The sequence below is a fragment of the Pristiophorus japonicus genome, chromosome 13 (assembly GCF_044704955.1).
Source record: "Pristiophorus japonicus isolate sPriJap1 chromosome 13, sPriJap1.hap1, whole genome shotgun sequence".
NCBI lineage: Eukaryota > Metazoa > Chordata > Chondrichthyes > Pristiophoridae > Pristiophorus > Pristiophorus japonicus.
Window position 1 is genome coordinate 192,134,647 of NC_091989.1, and position 26,217 is coordinate 192,160,863.

Consider the following 26,217-nt stretch of genomic DNA (forward strand, 5'->3'; position numbering starts at 1 on the left):
CTCCCCCTGCCTTGTATTAAAATCCCCTTGCTTCCTAAACCTGCTTGACCTGAAAAGTGCACGTGATTTTGGTTCTCCATATGCAAGACCACAGGAAATTGACGAGTTATTAATAAAAATACTTTCAGTGGGAAGAGAGTGAGAATGTAAATATTCTTCCAAGCCAAGAAAACTGATACTATATTTGAAAGCTCACAACTAAATGTTTTAATTCATGCACAACTCTCTTTGACTTTATGCCCACTATAGCAATGTGACTATTCCATTTTCAATAATGCCTATTCTCATGTCCTTTCTGAGTGGATTGCAAAAATCAATGTCCAACTGCACTGAACCTCAATATGTGTGAATTATCCCTGGCAGCTATTCTTGAAGGAGATGTAGATGGTATAACCTTCTATATTGGCGGGATTAGAGAAAAATTGATTCGATTAATAGCCACAAGTATATGAGGCATGGATTGAGTAAAGGCCATAAGGGTCAGCAAGCCCCCATGACTGCCTGTTGCATGCTTGCAGGTCACGTTGAATAGCCTATTTATATCTACATTATCTCGTCTTAGCATTTGAAAGACCTGAATCATGACACTCGCTCCCTCAATGCCCCTTCTTCTAAGGCAGTGGAGAATAAACAGTGACAATATGCAAAAGAGCATAATCTTGATTGCAGATTTTTTTTTTAAATTAGTATTCAGCAACAAAAATAATGTGGCAATAAATCAAGAGATACAGAAACCTAGCCATCAGACATCTGGGCTAGGATTCTCCTCCGTGCTCCTGCCTGAAATTGGGTGGGATTGCAGAGGAGAATGAGGGAAAATTCTGGCAGGGAGGCCAACCACCACTTGCTCTGACTCAGATTCCCCCCCTCCGCCCTCCTCCCCATCACAATTACTGCTGGTTGCTTGTTTCCCACCTGCCACATGCAAGCCTTCAGGGGATTACCTCCTGTTTCCCCAGTTTATTGCCACTTATCTGAAACTACGATGCAGAAAGCGGGGGCAGGTGCTGGGAAGCAGCAGTGAAGATCCCGTTCCTTCAGTACAGGTAGATGTCCCTCCCATCAGTCTCAGAGACCTACCTGCTGAAGGACCCAGCCTTGGCTGAGGCATTCAGTAGGACAGCTGACCTGACCTTCTGGACATTTCTATCCCATAAGGTCTTTCACTGCCTCCTCTGGTGCTGTAGTGGGACGGGCAGAGGTTCTGCTCCACTGCAACTCTGCTCCAAAGAGGAGATATTCCAGTCTTGCTGACCTTGCAGACCCCAATGCGACCCCCTTGTGGAGCGTTTGGTGCCCAGCCATGAAAAGCCTTTGTTATACCTATGAAAGAAAGAACACTTCTCCTTTGTGGCCCTCCATATTCATACTGCCTATCCCTCTCAGAATCTCCAATCTGAGGGGGCCTGGTGCATTGACTGAGGCCCATTAATTGTTCCTACCTCCTTTGAATCATAGAAGTTTACGGCACAGAAGGAAGCCTTTCGGCCCATCGTGAAAGTCTGTACCAGCTCCAAGCACAAGCACTCAGCTTGTCTTTGGGGGAATCCCAGAAGTACGAGGGCAATGCAAAAGGGCAAAGACTATTGTAACTGTCTATGTTGAAAATTTGTATATTCCCCATGACTTCTCTTCCACTACAGCTTAATATATGACCACTTCTAGTCCACATCTGATCTAAATTTGAGCCCAGGACTCAAAGGTATAATCCAGTAAGTACCCAGTGCAAAGAACCATACTCACTGTTTATATGAACATCTTTTGTTGATGACTTATGCCATGTTATAAAATCTGTTTGTTGTCTGTGGAAATTCGTAATACAAGACGCAGTTTTTTTGATTGGAGTCAAAAGAAACTCTGCAAAATAAAACATTATTATAAACCGTATAATGGTACAATGTGCTTACAGATCATATCATGTTTTCCCCCATCATGATTATGTTAACCACCATAATTGTGACAAAAAAATTACACATAGTTTTCCAGAAAGCATTTGACAAAGTTCTGGATGAAAGGCAACTTATTAAGCTTATAGAACCTGGGAATGAAATGTCATTGACAAACGGATTAAAAGGCTTTGCAAAGACAGAAGAAAGAAGAAACATGGTTCCTCATCATGGTTTCAGGATGTCCCAAAGCACTTCAGATACGATTTACTTTTGAAGTGTAGTCACTGTTCTTATACAGGCAAACAAGACATCCAACTTGTGCACAGTAATGTCCCATAGAAACATAGAAAATAGGTGCAAGAGTAGGCCATTTGGCCCTTCGAGCCTGCACCGCCATTCAATAAGATCATGGCTGATCATTCCCTCAGTACCCCTTTCCTGCTTTCTCTCCATACCCCTTGATCCCCTTTAGCCCCTTTAGCCATAAGGGCCATATCTAACTCCCTCTTGAATATATCCAATGAACTGGCATCAACAACTCTCTGTGGCAGGGAATTCCACAGGTTAACAACTCTCTGCGTGAAGAAGTTTCTCCTCATCTCAGTCCTAAATGGCCTACCCCTGATCCTAAGACTATGTCCCCTGGTTCGGGACTTCCCCAACATCGGGAACATTCTTCCTGCATCTAACCTGTCCCGTCCCGTCAGAATCTTACACGTTTCTATGAGATCCCCTCTCATCCTTCTAAACTCCAGTGTATAAAGGCCCAGTTGATCCAGTCTCTCCTCATATGACAGTCCAGCCATCCCTGGAATCAACAGGGATAAACAGCAACAGATATATAACCAGATAATCTGCATTATTATAGGTAGGAAGGTTGGACAGAATAGCAGAAGAGTTCCCTACTCTTCTTTAGACAGTGACATAGTAGTTTTTACATCACCTGAACGGGCAGACTTAATTATAATAACTCGATCAAAAGATAGCACTTTGGATAATGCAGGACTTCCTCAGTACTGCACTGCAGTGTCAGCCTAGATTACATGCTCAAGTCTGGTAGCAGGGTATGGACCCTTAATCTTCTGACCCAGAGGTGAGAGTGCTATAAAGTGAGTGAGACTGACACTTAACACAAGTTGTATTACAGTGCAGTTGCTCAGGTTAGATGTAATAATACTTCAGTGTGGTAAAACTACTTATTAAGAACTGTCCCCTAATTCCCTTCCTCCCCTCAAGGTGGTGTCTCAAAAGCACTGTATTTCACCCAAATTTCCCAAAAAGTTGATGAAGCTTTTTAACCTCTAGTGATCAATCATACAACATTGGATCTACTCTACTTAAGAAATAGGAGCAGGAGTAAGCCATTTGGCTCCACCATTCAATAAGATCATGATCCAATGTTGTATGATTGATCACTAGAAGTTAAAAAGCTTCATCAACTTTTTGGGAAATTTGGGTGAAATACAGTGCTTTTGAGACACCACCTTGAGGGGAGGAAGGGAATTAGGGGACAGTTGGCCGCAACGCCACTTCCCTGCTCGCTCCCCATCACCCTTATCTTTCAAAAATCTGTCTAGCACCTTATATATATTCAATTGGGTTATACTCTGGGTTCTGGAATGCCTCACCTGGGACATCCCTTTGCTGAGATCACCGGTTTTGAGATATAATAAGAACAGGATTGCCTTCTGAAAAGCTTATACTGCTGGAAATGTGAACTACGGCATGACTTTCAACAATGCTAAAATAATGATTACAAAGCTTTTTTATATTGTATATGAGGAACGAGTAACTTACTCTTTGTGGAATCACAAGACGCTGATACTTCAGAGTACGCGGCCTTGGGATAATGCACTGCACCCCTTTCTTTTTTCCTGGGTGTTAAACACGGATCTGTAAAATACAGGCGATAGTGAACAGTTCAATTTTTTCATTGATTTTTACATGTTCTCATCTCTCCTGAAGGTACTCGCTTTTGCTGGAATACTGTTCCATGGTGCTGGCAGCCCTTGATGTGCCCAATTGGATAGTCTTCATGTCTGAGCCTAGCCAGAGTCTTACATAGAAACATAGAAAATAGGTGCAGGAGTAGGCCATTCGGCCCTTCTAGCCTGCACCGCCATTCAATGAGTTCATGGCTGAACATGCAACTTCAGTACCCCATTCCTGCTTTTTCACCATACCCCTTGATTCCCCTAGTAGTAAGGACTTCATCTAACTCCTTTTTGAATATATTTAGTGAATTGGCCTCAACAACTTTCTGTGGTAGAGAATTCCACAGGTTCACCACTCTCTGGGTGAAGAAATTCCTCCTCATCTCGGTCCTAAATGGCTTCCCCCTTATCCTTAGACTGTGTCCCCTGGTTCTGGACTTCCCCAACATTGGGAACATTCTTCCTGCATCTAACCTGTCTAACCCCGTCAGAATTTTAAACATTTCTATGAGGTCCCCTCTCATTCTTCTGAACTCCAGTGAATACAAGCCCAGTTGATCCAGTCTTTCTTGATATGTCAGTCCCGCCATCCCGGGAATCAGTCTGGTGAACCTTCGCTGCACTCCCTCAATAGCAAGAATGTCCTTCCTCAGGTTAGGAGACCAAAACTGTACACAATACTCCAGGTGTGGCCTCACCAAGGCCCTGTACAACTGTAGCAACACCTCCCTGTCCCTGTACTCAAATCCCCTCGCTATGAAGGCCAACATGCCATTTGCTTTCTTAACCGCCTGCTGTACCTGCATGCCAACCTTCAATGACTGATGTACCATGACACCCAGGTCTCTTTGCACCTCCCCTTTTCCTAATTTGTCACCATTCAGATAATAGTCTGTCTCTCTGTTTTTACCACCAAAGTGGATAACCTCACATTTATCCACATTATACTTCATCTGCCATGCATTTGCCCACTCACCTAACCTATCCAAGTCGCTCTGCAGCCTCATAGCATCCTCCTCGCAGCTCACACTGCCACCCAACTTAGTGTCATCTGCAAATTTGGAGATACTACATTTAATCCCCTCGTCTAAATCATTAATGTACAGTGTAAACAGCTGGGGCCCCAGCACAGAACCTTGCGGTACCCCACTAGTCACTGCCTGCCATTCTGAAAAGTCCCCATTTACTCCTACTCTTTGCTTCCTGTCTGACAACCAGTTCTCAATCCATGTCAGCACACTACCCCCAATCCCATGTGCTTTAACTTTGCACATTAATCTCTTGTGTGGGACCTTGTCGAAAGCCTTCTTGGTACGCTAATCCTCCTTAAGGAGGCAGGATTGCATCCTGTCCAATGTTCCCTTGAAATTGTCTTTGTTGTGTGCAGCCTGTTCATTTCAATGCGCGGTCCCCTTACATTTCTGCACACGTGAGGTATTTCAAATGGAAAAGCTGTGAGCAGCCTGCGTGGTACCTTGCAGATTACTGCACGGCCGCACACACGTGCAGCTTAGAGGGAACACTGATCCTGTCTTTACACTCATAGAAACATAGAAAATAGGTGCAGGAGTAGGCCATTCGGCCCTTCGAGCCTGCACCGCCATTCAATGAGTTCATGGCTGAACATGCAACTTCAGTACCCCATTCCTGCTTTCTCGCCATACCCTTTGATCCCCCTAGTAGTAAGGACTACATCTAACTCCTTTTTGAATATATTTAGTGAATTGGCCTCAACAACTTTCTGTGGTAGAGAATTCCACAGGTTCACCACTTTCTGGGTGAAGAAGTTTCTCCTCATCTCGGTCCTAAATGGCTTACCCCTTATCCTTAGACTATGACCCCTGGTTCTGGACTTCCCCAACATTGGGAACATTCTTCCTGCATCTAACCTGTCCAGTCCCGTCAGAATTTTAAACGTTTCTATGAGATCCCCTCTCATTCTTCTGAACTCCAGTGAATACAAGCCCAGTTGATCCAGTCTTTCTTGATAGGTCAGTCCCGCCATCCCGGGAATCAGTCTGGTGAACCTTCGCTGCACTCCCTCAATAGCAAGAATGTCCTTCCTCAAGTTAGGAGACCAAAACTGTACACAATACTCCAGGTGTGGCCTCACCAAGGCCCTGTACAACTGTAGCAATACCTCCCTGCCCCTGTACTCAAATCAAGGCCAACATGCCATTTGCTTTCTTAACCGCATGCTGTACCTGCATGCCAACCTTCAATGACTGATGTACCATGACACCCAGGTCTCTTTGCACCTCCCCTTTTCCTAATCTGTCACCATTCAGATAATAGTCTGTCTCTCTGTTTTTACCACCAAAGTGGATAACCTCACATTTATCCACATTATACTTCATCTGCCATGCATTTGCCCACTCACCTAACCTATCCAAGTCACTCTGCAGCCTCATAGCATCCTCCTCGCAGCTCACACTGCCACCCAACTTAGTGTCATCCGCAAATTTGGAGATACTACATTTAATCCCCTCGTCCAAATCATTAATGTACAATGTAAACAGCTGGGGCCCCAGCACAGAACCTTGCGGTACCCACTAGTCACTGCCTGCCATTCTGAAAAGTACCCATTTACTCCTACTCTTTGCTTCCTGTCTGACAACCAGTTCTCAATCCATGTCAGCACACTACCCCCAATCCCATGTGCTTTAACATTGCACATTAATCTTTTGTGTGGGACCTTGTCGAAAGCCTTCTGAAAGTCCAAATCTACCACATCAACTGGTTCTCCCTTGTCCACTCTACTGGAAACATCCTCAAAAAATTCCAGAAGATTTGTCAAGCATGATTTCCCTTTCACAAATCCATGCTGACTTGGACCTATCATGTCACCTCTTTCCAAATGCGCTGCTATGACATCCTTAATAATTGATTCCATCATTGTACCCACTACTGAGGTCAGGCTATAATTCCCTGTTTTCTCTCTCCCTCCTTTTTTAAAAAGTAGGGTTACATTGGCTACCCTCCACTCCATAGGAACTGATCCAGAGTCAATGGAATGTTGGAAAATGACTGTCAATGCATCCGCTATTTCCAAGGCCACCTCCTTAAGTACTCTGGGATGCAGTCCATCAGGCCCTGGGGATTTATCGGCCTTCAATCCCATCAATTTCCCCAACACAATTTCCCGACTAATAAAGATATCCCTCAGTTCCTCCTTCTTACTAGACCCTCTGACCTCTTTTATATCCGGAAGGTTGTTTGTGCCCTCCTTAGTGAATACCGAACCGAAGTACTTGTTCAATTGGTCTGCCATTTCTTTGTTCCCCATTATGACTTCCCTTGATTCTGACTGCAGGGGACCTACGTTTGTCTTTACTAACCTTTTTCTCTTTACATATCTATAGAAACTTTTGCAGTCCGTCTTAATGTTCCCTACAAGCTTCCTCTCGTACTCTATTTTCCCTGCCCTAATCAAACCCTTTGTCCTCCTCTGCTGAGTTCTAAATTTCTCCCAGTCCCCAGGTTCACTGCTATTTCTGGCCAATTTGTATGCTACTTCCTTGGCTTTAATACTATCCCTGATTTCCCTTGATAGCCACGGTTGAGCCATCTTCCCTTTTTTATTTTTACACCAGACAGGGATGTACAATTGTTGTAGTTCATCCATGCGGTCTCTAAATGTCTGCCATTGCCCATCCAAGTATTATTCGCCAATCTATCCTAGCCAATTCACGCCTCATACCTTCAAAGTTACCCTTCTTTACGTTCTGGACCATGGTCTCTGAATTAACTGTTTCATTCTCCATCCTAATGTAGAATTCCACCATATTATGGTCACTCTGCCCCAAGGGGCCTCGCACAACGAGATTACTAATTAATCCTCTCTCATTACACAGCACCCAGTCTAAGATGGCCTCCCCCCTAGTTGGTTGCTCGACATATTGGTCTAGAAAACCATCCGGCCGGCAAAGCTGCACATGGCAAGGCCTACTCGACTGCGTCTGCAAGACCGGGAGCCGCTCAAAGTTCGCCATCGAGGACCTACTCGACTGCATATGCGAGAACAGGAGCCGCTCAAAGTTCGCCATCGAGGGCCTACTCGACTGCGTATGCAAGAACGGGAGCCGCTCAAAGCCCACCATCGGGTGCAAAGCCGAGCTCAATGTGTTGGTGTTGCGGGGTCAATCACCGACCCCATCAGTGCCGCTTCAGGCAGTATGTATGCAGAGGGTGTGCAAAGACGGGGCATCTTCAGTGGACATGTCCACAGCAGAGCAAGCAAGCTGCGACACACCACGTGTGGATAATGATCAATTCAGCGTGGATCTGGTGATGCAGCCCGAGGCATTTGAGAGCTCCAAGGAGGAAGTGTATAGTGTACGTTCATTCCTAACAAAGAGCCAACCAATAGTGATGGAGGTAAAATTACTAACAAAGAGCCAACTGATAATGATGGAGGTAAAATTAAACGGCATGCCGGTATCCATGGACTTAGACATGGGTGCGAGTCAATCGATAATGAGCCAGAGGTCTTTCGAAAAGCTGTGGGAGACCAAGGCACAGAGACCCAAGCTGAGTCCGATAAATGCGAAGTTGTATGCCTACACCAAAGAGCTCATACCAGTGATCAGTAGTGCAGCAGTAAGAGTGTCATACGAGGGAGCAGTTCATGATCTACCATTATGGATTATCCCGGGCAACGGCCTTTTGTTATTCGGCAGGAGTTGGCTCAAGAAAATAAAATGGAAATGGTACGATATCAAAGCTTTGTCATCAGCGGATGATGATTTGTGTGCTCAAGTGCTGAGCAAATTTCCCTCACTGCTTGAACCGGGAATTGGCAGTTTCAAGGGAGCCAAGGTGCAGATTCACCTCGGCCCAGACGCAAGGCCCATCCATCACAAAGCCAGGGCGGTCCCGCACATGATGAGAGAAAAGGTCGAGCTCAAATTGGACAGGCTACAAGAGGTGAGAGGGTCATCTCACCGGTCAAATTTAATGAATGGGCCAGCCCCATTGTTCCGGTGTTATAGAGCGACGGCACAGTAAGGATTTGTGGAGACAACAAGGTCACGATCAACCGAGTTTCAAAACAAGATCAGTTCCCGCTACCGAAAGCTGATGACCTGTTTACAACGCTAGCCGGGGGAAAATCGTTCACCAAATTGGATCTAACGTCGGCCTACATGACACAGGAACTGGTTGAATCATCAAAGAAACTTACGTGCATCAACACGCACAAAGGACTGTATATTTACAACAGGTGCTCTTTTGGCATTCGTTCGGCGGCAGCCATATTTCAAAGAAACATGGAGAGCCTATTGAAATCCGTCCCCAGGACCGTGGTATTCCAAGACGGTATCCTAGTCACAGGTCGTGACACCACCGAGCACTTGCACAATCTGGAAGGGGTTCTGCGTTGTCTGGACAAAGTGGAATCAAGCTGAAACATTCGAAGTGCGTATTCATGGTACGAGAGGTCGAATCTCTTGGACGAAAGATTGCTGCAGACGGAATCAGGCCTTCAGATGCGTCCAGGCCCCAGAATGTGACGGAGCTGCATTCGTTCCTGGGTCTTCTCAACTAATTCAGTAACTTCTTACCCAAATTGAGCACAGTATTAGAGCCTTTGCACAAGCTGCTCAGGAAAGGAGACGACTGGGTGTGGGGTGAACTTCAAGACAGAGCCTTTGAGAAGGCTAGAAATCTGTTGTGTTCCCACAAGCTACTGGTACTGTATGACCCATGCAAGCGTCTAGTTTTGACCTATGATGCGTCATTCTATGGGGTCGGCTGTGTACTCCAGCAAGTCAATGAGTCAGGCAAACTACAACCAGTTGCATACGCCTCTCGAAGCCTGCCCAAGGCGGAAAGAGCCTACGGCATGGTTGAGAAAGAGGTTTTAGCAAGTGTTCATGGAGTAAAAAAAATGCACCAATACCTGTTTGGACTTTGCTTCAAGCTGGAAACCAATCACAGGCCACTTATATCGTTGTTCTCGGAATATAAAGGTATCAATACAAACGAGTAGTCCCACATCCAGAGGTGGGCGCTGACATTATCTGCCTATGATTATGTCAGTGCAGCCTCTGTATGTGCGCAGATGGGCAAATAATGTCAGCGCCCACCTCTGGATGCATCTGCGCACATACAGAGGCTGCACTCCAGGACATGGTCGACGTACTTACTGAGGCGTACGAAAGCATGGGCCTTACGCTAAACATCCGTAAGACAAAGGTCCTCCACCAGCCTGTCCTCACCGCACAGTACTGCCCCCCAGTCATCAAGATCCACAGCGCGGCCCTGGACACCGTGGACCACTTCCCATATCTTGGGAGCCTCCTATCAACAAGAGCAGGTATCAACAACGAGATCCAACACCGCCTCCAGTGCCTTCGGTCGCCTGAGGAAAAGAATGTTTGAAGACCAGGCCCTCCAAACTGGCACCAAGCTCATAGTCTACAGGGCTGTAGTAATACCTGCCCTCCTGTATGGTTCAGAGACATGGACCAGGTACAGTAGACACCTTAAGTTGCTGGAGAAATATCACCAATGATGTCTCCGCAAGACCCTACAAATCCCCTGGGAGGACAGGCGCACCAACATCAGCGACCTCAGCATTGAAGCACTGACCACATTCGATCAGCTCCGCTGGGCAGGCCACATAGTCCGCATGCCAGACACAAGACTCCCGAAGCAAGTGCTCTACTTGGGGCTCCTTCACGACAAACAAGCCAAAGGTGGGCAGCAGAAACATTACAAGGACACCTTCAAAGCCTCCCTGATAAAGTCCAACAACCCCACTGACACCTGGGAGTCCCTGGCCCAAGACCGCCTAAATGGAGGAAGTGCATCCGAGAGGGTGCTGAGCACCTCGAGTCTCAACGCCTAGAGCATGCAGAAATCAAGCGCAGACAGCAGAAAGAGCGTACGGCAAACCAGTCCCACCCACCCCTTCCCTCAACGACTATCTGTCCCACCTGTGACAAAGTCTGTGGCTCTCGTATTGGACTGTTCAGCCACTAAAGAGCTCACTTCAGGAGTGGAAGCAAGTCTTTCTCGATTCCGAGGGACTGCCTGTGATGATGATGATTATATCATTCGCCATAGACCAGACACCGACAACTGCGCTGATGCATTGAGCCAGTTACCGTTGCCCACACAGGAGGTGGAAACGCCAATGCCTGCAGAGCTACTCATGATCATGGATGCCTTTGAGCGTGAAGGATCGCCTGTCACTGCCCAACAAGTTAAGACCTGGACCAGTCAGGATCCGACCCTATCGGTTGTAAAATGTTCTGTTCTTAACGGGGACTGGTCGACCATTCCCCAACGAAATGGGTGATGAAACCAAACAGCACAGCAGTCACAAAGATGAGCTTTCCATCCAGTCCGACTGTTTACTGTGGGGTAATCGTGTTGTAATGCCCAAGAAAGGCAGGGCGAGGTTTGTACGGTAGTTACGTAGTATGCATCCTGGTATTGTCATGATGAAGGCCATTGACAGGTCCCATGTTTGGTGGCCTGGCATTGACTCGGATTTAAGAGTCATGCGTGCATCAGTGCAGCACTTGCATGCAGTTAAGCAATGCCCCAAAGGAAGCTTAGCTCACTCTGTGGCCATGGCCATCCAAACCGTGGTCTAGAATCCACATCGACCCCTTCCACTGTAAAGTGTTTTTTGTGGTGGTGGATGCATAATCCAAATGGATAGAATGTGTGATCATGTCATCCAGCTCTTCCACTGCCACCATTGAGAACCTGAGAGCCATGTTTGCCACACATGGTCTGCCAGACATCGTTGTCAGCGACAACGGACCGTGTTTCACGAGCCTGGAGTTTCAAGAGTTCATGAAACGCAACGGCATAAAACACGTGAGGTCAGCCCCGTTCAAACCTGCGTCCAATGGTCAAGCGGAGCGGGCAGTTCAAACCATCAAGCAGAGCCTGAAACGCATAACTCACGATTCCTTGCAGACAAGCCTGTCACGCATACTGCTCAGTTACAGGACAGGGCCACACACGCTCACCGGGGTCCCGCCTGTGGAACTATTGATGAAGAGAGGCTTCAAAACCAGACTCATTCTAGTTCATCCTGACTTTAACGATCATGTCGAAACCCGACGTCCACGCCAGCAGTGGTATCACGACCGCGCCGCAGTGTCACGCGACATATCTGTAAATAATCCAGTGTATGTACTTAACCATGGTCAAGGGCTCAAGTGGCTCCCAGGCAATGTTACGGATAAGGAAGGTAACCGGGTGTATATGATTAAGCTCAAGAATGGGCAGAGGTACAGGAAACACATTGATCAAATCAAGCCAAGACACAGTGACGAACTGGAACAGTTGGAAGAAGACACCGCGAGCTTAGACGACCAACCAACTCACGTCCAGCCATCAGAAGAATCCATTGTGGTCAACACCCAGCCCCAAGTCGTGAGAGACTCAGAAAGCACTGGGATTGTACTGAGACAGTCAACCAGGGAGTGAAGGACTCCAGACCGTCTGAACTTGTAATACGGACTTGTGCCAAGAACTGGGAGGGGTGGCGGGGGGGAAGAAAATGATGTAATGTATGTACATAAGGTCTGTCCACCAACAGGGGGCACTACCGTCTGAGGTCCTAGGGTCATGGGTACACTCGTGCTGGGCCCGGTATATAATCTGAACTTCACCTTTCAGGTGTATCTTCACTTCTGGAAGCCATTAAAGACTGACAGTCACTGGCTCACAGTACGGAGTTCATTGTATCATCTCATACACCACAGTAACACAATCAACTTCAGCAATATCTGTACAAATGCCCCTGCCATTTGTAATTCCACATCAGCATCCACGTGCCATTTAGGCCCAGACTCATACACCAACAGCAGGTGTCAAACAACAGCAACGAGATATTTACACAGATATTTACAGGATGAGGACATCTGTCCATGGTGCACAAAGTCTTTATTGCGACTTGTTCTCCAATTTCCCACCCCTTTCCTTAACCCCCCTCCCACGCCTACTGCTCCTCCTTAATGTGGCTGCAGTGCCTGCAGCAAGGCTGCTGTGTCTGTAATGCAGACACTACAGACGGCCTAGCAGGAGCCCCTGGACCAGCTCTGGCCTGGAAGGCCCAGTTGCAGACTGCATCGCCTCAGCATTGGCGGCAACAGTCTTGGATGGTTGGGTTGTAGACCGCAGCAGGTGTAAAAGGCGGAGTAGCAGTGGTGAGAACTGGATTTCTGTCATCTTGAACAAGGACAGCACCTTCCATTTCCAGCGGCCCACTGCCACTCCCCCGGGGCGAAGCCTCAGCATCCGGAGTAATCTGTGGGAGCAGATTGCTGGTCTGCTTCGGCACTGTCACTTCCCCGCTGGACTGTGGGGAACACAGAGAGGATGGCAGCAGTCAGTTTGCATGGCATCAATCTGAGACTGACTCAGGACAGACTGCCTGAAACGCAGCAGTCTTGAGAGTTGATGCCAGCAATCAGTGACTGCATCGCATCACAAAGGCCTTGCGTGGCTTCGGCATGTAATGTAATAGCTGCTACCACGTCAACCATGGCATGCGTCATCACCTCTGGGACTCCACTGTCGCTCGGTGGGTGCATCTCTCTCTGGAGCCGGTCAAGGATGGACTCGATGGGCTGCTGAGAGGCACGGGCAATTCTTGAGGCGGCCTCACCCAACCTCAAGCAAGTGCATCCATGCTCTGCGGAACCCTTTCCAATGCACCCATAAGCATGAAGTGCATTACCATGGACTCTCTCAACATATCCTCCAAGTCCAGGTCCACATCTGAGTGTCTCTGAGCAGGACTCATGGGTCAACTCACCCTCCGGGGAGCTGGCCCCCGAGCTTCCCCTCTCGCTGGGCGTTGCTGCAGGCTACTGGGGCCAGGAGCCTCAGGCTCTTCAAATCCCAGGAATGTCGTGTCTTCCACCGAGATGGTGTGCACACTCGGTGCAGCTGATGGAGGGTCCGGCTCTGGCACACCACTGTCGTCCCCTTCCTCCTTGTCTCCCCCGTCATTGGATGTGGGCAGGCTGCTGCACTTCTGGCTCATCATCTGTAAGCACAAAACAACAGAACTGTGGTTAGCAGCAGATGAGGGGGCAGGAAGGGAAGAAGGAGGTGGCATTGGATATTTATATGGAAAGGGGGAAAGGCCTGTGATATCAAGGGTAAAGGGTCTCACATAAAACGCAACGGTCAGTGTACACAGGGGGCTCGGCTTTGCCGACAGTTACTGCACCAACTGGTCTGTCCATGAGGGCGGAGACTTGCTCCTCCACCTCGGTGAGGTCCTGGATATCAGGCTCTCCTCCTCTGGTGTGCATCTGCTTGCATCTGTTGTGTGCCAGTGTCGACTGCAATAACAAACACAAGGTGTGAGTGAATGCACAGCTCAGCGTGTGCCACATGTGCTTTCAATATTGAACAGCTGATACCGTATGGAAGAGTGCAGATCTCCATTTGAATCTGCGTGGCTGTGCAGGCTTTGCGACTGGTGGGATTAGGTGACAACCACCTAAGATTAAGGATGAGGCTGAAGTGTTGCAAACGCATATCATGAGTGAAACGGTAGTGCAAGGAGGGGTCAAGCTGAGTGTGGAACAAAGGTCAGCGACGTTTGGATGGGCAGGGCATGACTGCTGAACTAAGGCTGAACTTTTCACCGACGAAGACCATGCCCTGGTACACATAGTGAAGGAGCAGGGACTGCAAAGACTTTACATTGTGTGAGACAGTGAGGTTCAGTGAGGTGCAGACAGTATTACCTTCTATATTAGTGGGATTTCAGAAAAAAATGGATTTAATTAATAGCCACAAGTATATGAGGCATGGATTGAGAAAAGGCCATAAGGATCAGCAAGCACCCATGCCTGCCTGTTGCATGCTCGCAGGTCACGTTGAATAGCCTATTTATATTTACATTATCTCGTCTTAGCATTTGAAAATCTTAAATCATGACACTTGCTCCCTCAATGCTCCTTCTTCAAAGGCAGTGGAGAATAAGCAGTGACAATATGCAAAGAACATAGTCTTGATTGCAGATTTTTTTTAAAATTAGTATTCAGCAACAAAAATAATGTGACAATAAATCAACAGATACAGAAGCCTGGAGGAGATATTCCGGTCTTGCTGACCTTGCAGACCCCAATGCGATCCCTTTGTGGAGCGTCTGGTTCCCAGCCATGAAAAGCCTTTGCTTTACCTATGAAAGAACACATCTCCATATCCATACTACCTCTCCCTCTCAGAATCTCCAATCTGAGGGGGCCTGGTGCATTGACTGAGGCCCGCTAATTATTCTTACCTCCTTTGAATCATAGAAGTTTACGGCACAGAAGGAAGCCTTTCGGCCCATCGTGAAAGTCTGTACCAGCTCCAAGCACAAGCACTCAGCTTGTCTTTGGGGGAACCCCAGAAGTACGAGGGCAATGCAAAAGGGCAAAGACTATTGTAAATGTCTCTATGTTGAAAACTTGAAAATTCCCCATGACTTCTCTTTCACTACAAGTTATGTATACATCAGTTTGCTTAATATATGACCACTTCTAGTCCACATCTGATCTGAATTTGAGCCCAGGACTTAAAGGTATAATCCAGTACCTAGTGCAAAGAGCCATACTCACTGTTTATGTGAACATCTTTTGTAGATGGTTTAGGCCAGGTTATAAAATCTGTTTGTTGTCTGTGGAAATTTGTAATACAAGACGCGGTTTTTTTGATTGGAGTCAAAAGAAACTCTGCAAAATAAAACATTATAAATCATATACTTACAGATCATAATCATGTTTCTCCCCCCAACGTGATTATCTTAGCCACCATAACTGTGGGATGTCAGGATGTCCCAAAGCACTTCACATACGATTTACTTTTAAAGTGTATTCATGTTCTTATACAGACAAACAAGACATCTAATTTGTATACAGTAATATTCCATAAACAACAACAGGGTTTGGACCCTCAATCTTCTGACCCAGAGGTGAAAGTGAGTCAGACTGACACTTAACACAAGTTGCATTACAGTGCAGTAACTCAGGTTGGATAATACTTCAATGTGGTCAAATTAATTTATAAAAACTGTCCCTTAATTCCCTTCCTCTCTTCAGGTGGTGTATTTCACCCAAATATCTCAAAAGGTTGATGACGTTTTTTAATCTCTAGTGATCAGTCATGCAACAACATTGGAACTACTCTGGGTTGTGGAATGCCTCACCTGGGACATCCCTTTGCTGAGATCACCGGTTTTGAGATATAATAAGAACAGGATTGCCTTCTGAAAAGCTTATACTGCTGGAAATGTGAACTACGGCATGACTTTCAACAATGCTAAAATAATGATTACAAAGCTTTTTTATATTGTATATGAGGAACGAGTAACTTACTCTTTGTGGAATCACAAGACGCTGATACTTCAGAGTACGATGCCTTGGGATAATGCACTGCACCCCTTTCTTTTTTCCTGGGTGTTAAACACGGATCTGTAAAATACAGGCGATAGTGAACAGTTATTTCAATTTTTTCATTGATTTTTACATGTTCTCATCTCTCCTGAAGGTACTCACTTTTGCTGGAATACTGTTCCATGGTGCTGGCAGCCCTTGATGTGCCCAATTGGATAGTCTTCATGTCTGAGCCTAGCCAGAGTCTTGGTACGCTAATCCTCCTTAAGGAGGCAGGATTGCATCCTGTCCAATGTTCCCTTGAAATTGTCTTTGTTGTGTGCAGCCTGTTCATTTCAATGCGCGGTCCCCTTACATTTCTGCACACGTGAGGTATTTCAAATGGAAAAGCTGTGAGCAGCCTGCGTGGTACCTTGCAGATTACTGCACGGCCGCACACATGCGCAGCTTAGAGGGAACACTGATCCTGTCCTCACCCAATGTCTTTACACTCATGCACTGGAAATTTCCTCAGAGCTTCTCCCAGGGTTTCAGCTGAACTTCCACCAAAGTTACAGCAGCAGAGCAGGAGTAACCGTGAGGAAATTCACCCCCATGTTTTTCAGCAGGCATCAATCAATCAATCATAGGCAGTCCCTCGAAATGAGGATGACTTGCTTCCACGCCTAAAATGGACGAGTTCACAGGTGTTTCAATCATATTCCGACTCCCGAACTACATCCTGAAGTGTGCGTGGATTTTTTTAACGTGGGGTGGCCATTGCACCCCAGCCACCACACGGGATCGATAGAGCTATCTCTTGGTCCAGTGGCAAGGGTTAACCAGGACGACTGGAGACCAGCTCTGCTGCACGGACCTAGTGCGCGCACATATCGCAGTTTGGGCTGGCCCGTGCTGCCCCTGGGCCCTCACCTCTGCTGGCCCGAAAGTAGGCATCACTGGATAGCTGTCAGCAGTGCGAACTGTGGCTAAGTGTTCCTCTCCCTATCCCACGGGAACAGAGACTAACTAAAAAACTCATAGGCTGTCATGGCTGAGATATTGGTAATTCAGCAAAACCAAGGAATCAAATTAAGGGACTTTCTGTCGGTATGTATGACGTAATGCAAAATACTAGGGCATCACAAGATTACTTGAGAGAGTCAATAACAGATAAATCATCATTACACAAAGCAAGATAAAGCTGCTGTATACAACTCCCGCTAGTGGGAGTTGTGTACAGACCATCAAACAGTAGTAGTGAGGTTGGGGATGGCATCAAACAAGAAATTAGGGATGCGTGCAATAAAGGTACAACAGTTATCATGGGTGACTCTAATCTACATATAGATTGGGATAACCAAACTGGTAGCAATATGGTGGAGGAGGATTTCCTGGAGTGTATAAGGCATTGTTTTCTAGACCAATATGTCGAGGAACCAACTAGAGGGCTGGCCATCCTAGACTGGGTATTGTGTAATGAGAGGGGATTAATTAGCAATCTTGTGTTGTGCAAGGCCCCTTGGGGAAGAGTGACCATAATATGGTAGAATTCTTCATTAAGATGGAGAGTGACACAGTTAATTCAGAGACTAGGGTCCTGAACTTAAAAAAAGGTAACTTCAATGGGATGAGACGTAAATTGGCTAGGATAGACTGGCGAATGATACTTAAAGGGTTGACGGTGGATAGGCAAGGCAGACATTTAAAGATCACATGGATGAACTTCAACAATTGTACATCCCTGTCTGGCATAAAAATAAAATGGAGAAGGTCGCTCAACCATAGCTAACAAGGGAAATTAGGGATAATGTTAAATCCAAGGAAGAGGCATATAAATTGGTCATAAAAAGCAGCAAACCTGAGGACTGGGAGAAATTTAGAATTCAGCAGAGGAGGACAAAGGGTTTAATTAGGAGGGGGAAAATAGAGTATGAGAGGAAGCTTGCAGGGAACATAAAAACTGACTGCAAAAGCTTCAAAAGATATGTGAAGTGAAAAAGATTAGTGAAGACAAATGTAGGTCCCTTGCAGTCAGAATCAGGTAAATTTATAATGGGGAACAAAGAAATGGCAGACCAATTGAATAAATACTTTGGTTCTGTCTTCACTAAGGAGGACACAAATAACCTTCGGGAAATACTAGGGGACCGAGGGTCTAGCGAGAAGGAGGAACTGAAGGAAATCCTTTATATCAGGAAATTGTGTTAGGGACATTGATGGGATTGAAGGCTGATAAATCCCCAGGGCCTGATAGTCTGCATCCCAGTATACTTAAGGAAGTGGCTGTAGAAATAGTGGATGCATTGGTTGTCATTTTCCAACATTCCATTGAGTGGAGGGTAGCCAATGTAACCCCACTTTTTAAAAAAGGAGGGAGAGAGAAAACAGGGAATTATAGACCGGTCAGCCTGACCTCAGTAGTGGGTAAAATGATGGAATCAATTATTAAGGATGTCATAGCAGCGCATTTGGAAAGAGGTGACATGATAGGTCCAAGTCAGCATGGATTTATGAAAGGAAAATCATGCTTGACAAATCTTGTAGAATTTTTTGAGGATGTAACTAGTAGAGTGGACAAGGGAGAACCAGTGGATGTGGTGTATTTGGACTTTCAGAAGGCTTTTGACAAGGTCCCACACAGGAGATTAGTGTGCAAAATTGGGGGTAGTGTATTGACGTGGATAGAGAACTGGTTGGCAGACAGGAAGCAAAGAGCAGGAATAAATGGGTCCTTTTCAGAATGGTAGGCAGTGACTAGTGGGGTACCGCAAGGTTCAGTGCTGGGACCCCAGCTATTTACAATATACTTAATGATTTAGACAAAGGAATTGAATGTAATATCTCCAAGTTTGCAGATGACACTAAGCTGGGTGGCAGTGTGAGCTGTGAGGAGGATGCTAAGAGGCTGCAGGGTGACTTGGACAGGTTAGGTGAGTGGGCAAATGCATGGCAGATGCAGTATAATGTAGATAAATGTGAGGTTATCCACTTTGGTGGCAAAAACAAGAAGGCAGACTATTATCTGAATGGTGACAGATTAGGAAAAGGGGAGGTGCAACGAGACCTGGGTGTCATGGTACATCAGTCATTGAAAGTTAGCATTCAGGTACAGCAGGTGGTGAAGAAGGCAAATGGCATGTTGGCCTTCACAGCAAGAGGATTTGAGTATAGGAGCAGGGAGGTCTTACTGCAGTTGTACAGGGCCTTGGTGAGGCCACACCTTGAATATTGTGTACAGTTTTGGTCTCCTAATCTGAGGAAGGACATTCTTGCTCTTGAGGGAGTGCAGCGAAGGTTCACCAGACTGATTCCTGGGATGGCAGGACTGACATATGAAGAAAGACTGGATCGACTAGGCTTATATTCACTGGAATTTGGAAGAATGAGAGAGATCTCATAGAAACATATGAAATTCTGACAAGATTGGACAGGTTAGATACAGGAAGAATGTTCCCACTATTGGGGAAGTCCAGAACCATGGGTCACAGTCTAAGGATAAGGGGTAAGCCATTTAGAACCGAGATGAGGAGGAACTTCTTCACTCAGAGAATTCTGAACCTGTGGAATTCTCTACCACAGAAAGTTGTTGAAGCCAGTTCGTTAGATATATTTAAAAGGGAGTTAGGTGTGGCCCTTACAGTTAAAGGGATCAAGGGGTATGGAGAGAAAGCAGGAATGGGGTACTGAAGTTGCATGATCATCCATGATCATATTGAATGGTGGTGCAGGCTTGAAGGGCTGAATGGCCTACTCCTGCATCTGTTTTCTATGTTGCTATACTTAAATCAAAACAAACATATTGAAAGATGAGTAGAATTATGGGTGTCATGGAAGATTTGTTTCCTGTTACACTCAGCAAGTAAAATTATACTTGGATCAGCCAACAGTTGAGCAAGGAAATAGTATGTGGTACCCTAAAGGGAAAAACACATAAATGAAGAGAAAGTGCAATTCGAGGTATACAATATCTCCCAGTTCCTGCGTTAATCTCAGCCAGAGTGGTATAGGGGTGCTACAACTGGCCTCAGGATCCCCCAATAACGAAAGTTGGTAAATTAAATTAACAAATAGCCACAGTTTTGGCTTCTGATTACTATTCAACTCCCCAAAAGCTTTGTTGGTAGTCATTGTATAACAGACCAGAAGGTCCCATCCTCTATTGTTGATCTCCAACAGTAGGCTCGTCACAATCATTCTCAACTTCCCTGGACTAAAGAGAATGAAAAAAGGATTGTCTAGCATCCCCACTCCGAACCACTAACAGCACTACTGCTGCTGACAAACATGAATATATGGTGGCCTCTGTTATGTTGTTTCTTGTGATAAAATAGCCTGACAACACTCACTGTCTCAGTTCCCATATGAGGAAAGGCCATTTGTGGGTGATACTGTAGGCCAGCAAATGTCTGGGGAGCCATACCCTAGGGTGGGTAAGCACCTTCAGGAGAGTTGCATTAGAAAAGAGGGCGGTGGAGGAACTGAAAAAAAACGATAGGGGATTGGTGAAATAAGTTGCAACGCTGCAGTATCCTTTTCCCATACCTGAGGACAACTTGTTCCCATAGCTTACTTTGGGTCTTTGACAGCATTAACCATCAACTGTAGTATTACAATATTAGACAGACTTAATCTTTTAAAACTGTCAGATCTTGCTCCAATGTGCCCACAAATATATTTCTACTTGAAAGAATTCTTTAATATAGGGTACAACATTCAGTAAGTATACTGTCCCTTAATGGGTGCTTTGATGCATAGCCGTAATCCATAAGCTGTTCTGATTTGTTTAGAGTTGACTATTTGAAGTCTAGTCATCTACCAAACACACTGCTAAAAGACAGGTCCCTGGTCACAATCAAATGCAGGACTACTCAGCAGGACTAATTCTGCTTCAGTGCATAATCCACGCTCTTCGTACCAAATGCATTCATTTTTTAAATAAATTACAACTGCTGAGAAAAATATTCCTTCTTCATAATTAATTAAAACTCCTGGTTTATAGGGCAGAAGTAATCGCATCAAAGCACAAGGTTGCTGAAACTTCACAAGCAGTAAAGAGCTTTGGCTCTGGGCTGTCGCTTCATGTAAAGCTTTACATTTGTAGAATGTCAAACAAAAATGACAGGCCTACTTTTATTGGCTAAGCTGACAGACTCATCATCATCATACTGCACAAAACAAAACATTTCTTAGCTTTTTAAACATCATGGTTACCAGACAGTGCAAAATGGCTCAAAATATTGCACCAGGCAAACCAACTAGATCAGGCTCGACTGTAACATTAGAAACATAGAAACATAGAAAATAGGTGCAGGAGCAGGCCATTCAATGAGTTCATGGCTGAACATGAAACTTCAGTACCCCCTTCCTGCTTTCTCGCCATAACCCTTGATCCCCGAGTAGTAAGGACTTCATCTAACTCCCTTTTGAATATATTTAGTGAATTGGCCTCAACAACTTTCTGTGGTAGAGAATTCCACAGGTTCACCACTCTCTGGGTGAAGAAGTTTCTCCTCATCTCGGTCCTAAATGGCTTACCCCTTATCCTCAGACTGTGACCCCTGGTTCTGGACTTCCCCAACATTGGGAACATTCTTCCTGCATCTAACCTGTCTAAACCCGTCAGAATTTTAAACGTTTCCATGAGGTCCCCTCTCATTCTTCTGAACTCCAGTGAATACAAGCCCAGTTGATCCAGTCTTTCTTGATAGGTCAGTCCCGCCATCCCGGGAATCAGTCTGGTGAATCTTCGCTGCACTCCCTCAATAGCAAGAATGTCCTTCCTCAAGTTAGGAGACCAAAACGGTACACAATACTCCAGGTGTGGCCTCACCAAGGCCCTGTACAACTGTAGCAACACCTCCCTGCCCCTGTATTCAAATCCCCTCGCTATGAAGGCCAACATGCCATTTGCTTTCTTAACCGCCTGCTGTACCTGCATGCTAACCTTCAATGACTGATGTACCATGACACCCAGGTCTCGTTGCACCTTCCCTTTTCCTAATCTGTCACCATTCAGATAATAGTCTGTCTCTCTGTTTTTACCACCAAAGTGGATAACCTCACATTTATCCACATTATACTTCATCTGCCATGAATTTGCCCACTCACCTAACCTATCCAAGTCACTCTGCAGCCTCATAGCATCCTCCTCGCAGCTCACACTGCCACCCAACTTAGTTTCATCCGCAAATTTGGAGATACTGCATTTAATCCCCTCGTCTAAATCATTAATGTACAATGTAAACAGCTGGGGCCCCAGCACAGAACCTTGCGGCACCAACATTCTGTGTCTGTGTGATCCTGTGTTTATGCATTAACCCTTTTGCGTACTGAAGTTTGCAATTTTCAAACTAAGCAACAATTTATGAGCAGAAATTGTTTTACGTACATTTTTGATTTTCTAAAACAAAGTTTGCCAGGTTTTAGCGACAATATGGCAGAACATTTTTGAATTTACAGGATCCTGGAAATGACACTGTGATACTATATGAGAATCTGCAGCAAATTCTTTCGTCTGTTAATTTCCAGACCCTCGAAGCGGGGATTTTAACTCCCAAAAATGGGTGGGTTAGGGTTGGGTGGGAGGTAAAAGTGATAAAAATCTGAATCTCGACTCCAACCCGCCCACTTCCAGTTTTAACGGAGAAGGAACGGGGTGGGCAGCAAGCCACTTGCAGGAGGCGGGTTGGCACTTTGTAATGTGGCCAGCTGGGTTTTCTGGGCCACGAGGAACCCTACAGCTAAAGGAAGGCAAGGACTTCAGCAGTGCCTGAGGGAAACCCGTTCTCCCGGGTTCTGCATTCCAGCACCCCTCTACTCTCTTCCTACCTGCAATTAAAAACTTGGCTTTAGTCTCTGAACTAGTTAAATAAAGTGAGCAACAACCAAAAATACCATTATCATTTTTTTTAACTTCAGTACAGAAATCATAAATTGTTCGAAGGGTAAAGTCCCATTATTTGGGTAATTTTTATAATAGTTGTGATTAAACAAGCAGAACTGAATTTGCCATACAACAGCAATTAAGCTGAGACCTTTAGTAATCTCAACAAGCTGAACTAGAGCCAGTATACACAGAGGTCTTTCTCTGATGATCGCACTCCGGATTTCTTTCTCCTTCTGACTTACATTTCCTCTATAATTTGTGCTTTTTATGCTATCCTTCTGTTTCTCTCATTTCTGAGTCTGTTTTACATTGTTCACTAAGCCATCTCTATTTTTGTTTATTGTTTTTACTGTGTTTTACAAACTCACTATTTTTAACCATTTCCCCCATTTCTTCTTGTCTGGGAGTCTATTTGTTTGTGTTTCTTCACAGTGCGGGAGCTAACAGTGTTGCTGAAAGTCAGTCGTTGTTGCTTCTCAGGTCCGTGTGGGCTTGGAAATTCAATGTTAAGGTAGTGAGAGTAGGACCTTGGTAAGAAACTATTACCGTGATACACGGCCCAGTGCACTGGGGCAAGAAGCATCACCATGGAGTAGGAAGGAGGTTCACATCCATATTTTCCCAGGTGAAAAGACTACATTCTCATCCAAGTTGGCAAAGGGAAAGTACAGAGTAGAGGCCAGAGATTTCCACACAGCAGGGGTAGAAACATCAGAAGAAGTTACTTCAAGTAGCTGTTTCACATGTCCACGGATTAAAGATTAGAGACATGCTGAATTTCATGAGTCTACTGTTATGTATGGAGAAAGAGTCAGACTGAACACTGTGAGCTCAAAGTAAAATGTGACTGTAGTCTTTTATTGCAGGTCTCCAGAGTGCCTCTCCAACCTGTGAGGCCTCCTTAAATACCTGTGCTCCCAAGGGATTATGGGATCCCTTGGGACTCCAGGGGATGAGCCCTCTGGTGGCTGTACAGAGTATATACAAGTTTACATAGATAACACCTACTATTTTGGTTGGGGAAAGATGCATGACCCATAAATAAATAAATAGCTTGGACAAGCTGGGGAGAGAAACCATGGATTAGATCACTGTAATATTTGTGCTGTAGTCCACATCTCCCCTAGCCTCCAAAAATTCTACCTCAGCGGACCAGTCCTCTCCAAACATGATTCAGGAGCTGTTAGGCCAGTACTCCTGAGTGACTGTTTTGAACATAGAAGCGGTTCTCCTCAGGTCGTGGTTGTGGCCAAACAATATTGGGTCCACAGCTCAATTCTGCTTGGTTTCCATCAGAGGTCACTGTCCAACAATGACCGCAGTGAATCCTGGGCTATCTGTACTGTTAGCAGGGAATAAACGTAAGTAGGTGGGTGACTCATTCTGCGCCTAATGTATACTGGTTAACAATGATCCAAGCTCTAAATTTTTGCTGTCATAGTTCAATGTTTGTGCAAGGGCAATGTCGGCACCAATGATAGTGTGCAACCTACAAAGGCCTATTTTCTCTCCAGGTTTATCCTCTGTATTGTGTTGCATGCATTACTAACACACATCTCAATGCGACAGTTTGGGTGCACAAATATTTGTATGAATATAGCCTATTGCCATTCTTATGGATGATAAACTGATTGCTTACTTTTGTCTGTTATAGTACTGTAACAGGTTAGTAACTTCTTAAGTTCCTTTTTGTATCTATCCTCACAATCCTGAATCACTTTGTGTCGATCACATTTGTTGGGACAAGACTGAAGAATTTTGCTGAAATTCCTACTATTCAGGGATGCTGCTACAGTTGAACAACCTATTAAATATTAAACACGATAGATGAGTTATCTTCAAGGCAATGTCTGCACCAGGCATCTCTTACTAATCAGAGTTTAGAAATGTTTATTTTATTAAACTAAGGCCACTGAAAGCTGAAGTAATTGTGCCCCAGCTCCCCTGACAGCTCCATTGGTAAAATCAAAATCAATTGCATCATGCAGATCAGAAGGTGCAGATCCGTTTCCCACTCAGTGTTCTGGCGCTACGGGGAAAGGACAGGGGAGTGGGACTAGCTAAAGAGCTCTTGCAGAGAGCTGGCACGGGTCCAATGGGCTGAATGGCTTCCTTCTGTGCTGTAACCATTCTATGATTCTATGTTAGCAGGAATGGCAGCTGGGTAGGAGGGGTGCGACACTTGGCCTCAGACTTCATGGGTTAGAGAGGAGTTAAATCAGGTAGGCTTCCCGTTGTCAATTGCCGTTCAGTGACCCTTACTAGACTGCACACGTGAATGTTAGCTAAAGGCAAGAATGGACTCACCTTACTCATGAAGAATGGCCAATTATGTGAGGTGCTAGTGTGCCTGATGCCCGTGGAACGATACTTTAATGCCTTCAAGGGTGGAAGGGAAATAAAATGGTGTCGCACATGGGCAAAGGGACAATTTTAAGAGCTCTAGCAGAAATTTTAACATATCACTCTTCTCTCTTTCAGATGCCGGCCAACCTGCTGTACATGTCCAGCATTCACTGTTTTCGATTCCAAATTTCTCCTCTCCCATCCTGAAAGCACTGATTTTTGCTAGCGTATGGTTCTGCGGACAAAGGCCATTCGTTATATGTGTGTCTAGGCGGTGAGTGTCAGGGAGTTATTCAACCATGGCGGTAGCACAACTGTGTCTAATCTTGTCTTCACCCAATGGCTACACACACATACATTTCTAGAAAGGATTACTGCATACCAATGAGGGGTTGGAACCCAAGCTGATTTTACCTCCCCAGTCGAGATGCTGAGGCTAATTGGTAGTATCCAATTGTCATCCCGGCTATAATTAGCTAACTCAACATATACCAGGAGTTGAAAGTGGCAGGGTAGATTTTTCAATCTGTTAGCAAATGGATGAAAAGTGGAAATACAAACAGAGATTGGTTATTCTATATGATTTTGCTACATCGTTTATCACCAACTGAGCCTTTTATTTTTATTTTGTATTTCCATCATTCACTTTTTTTCTTGTTATGTCTACAAGGGAGCAACTTCACAGTTTGGATCCATTGTCGATCAGTCTGGGGTTGGGGTACGAGAACTACAACCTTTTTGGTGGTCAAGGATATGTATATGTGGCAATACATTCAAACGAGTGGTCAGTCAACCAGGGCTGCATAATGGAGGTGTGG

The 26,217-nt window shown here is 45.4% G+C and overlaps 1 protein-coding gene across 14 annotated transcripts in view; it reads right to left on the minus strand.

Moving 5' to 3' along the window:
- terb1 (telomere repeat binding bouquet formation protein 1) overlaps nucleotides 1–26,217 on the minus strand; it is a 235,388-nt gene that overhangs the window by 53,124 nt on the left and 156,047 nt on the right. For 10 of the 14 annotated variants that reach the window (XM_070898307.1, XM_070898303.1, XM_070898304.1 and 7 more), the window contains 5 exons: nucleotides 24,693–24,857; nucleotides 16,168–16,263; nucleotides 15,412–15,525; nucleotides 3,687–3,782; nucleotides 1,744–1,857 (listed from right to left, as the gene is read on the minus strand). In XM_070898307.1, the coding sequence (XP_070754408.1) occupies nucleotides 1,744–1,857; nucleotides 3,687–3,782; nucleotides 15,412–15,525; nucleotides 16,168–16,263; nucleotides 24,693–24,857 (585 nt within the window). Of the gene's footprint in view, nucleotides 1–1,743; nucleotides 1,858–3,686; nucleotides 3,783–13,607; nucleotides 13,842–13,903; nucleotides 14,143–15,411; nucleotides 15,526–16,167; nucleotides 16,264–24,692; nucleotides 24,858–26,217 lie in introns of those variants that run through there. The other 4 variants (XR_011596396.1, XR_011596397.1, XM_070898305.1 and 1 more) reach the window with 4 other exon arrangements.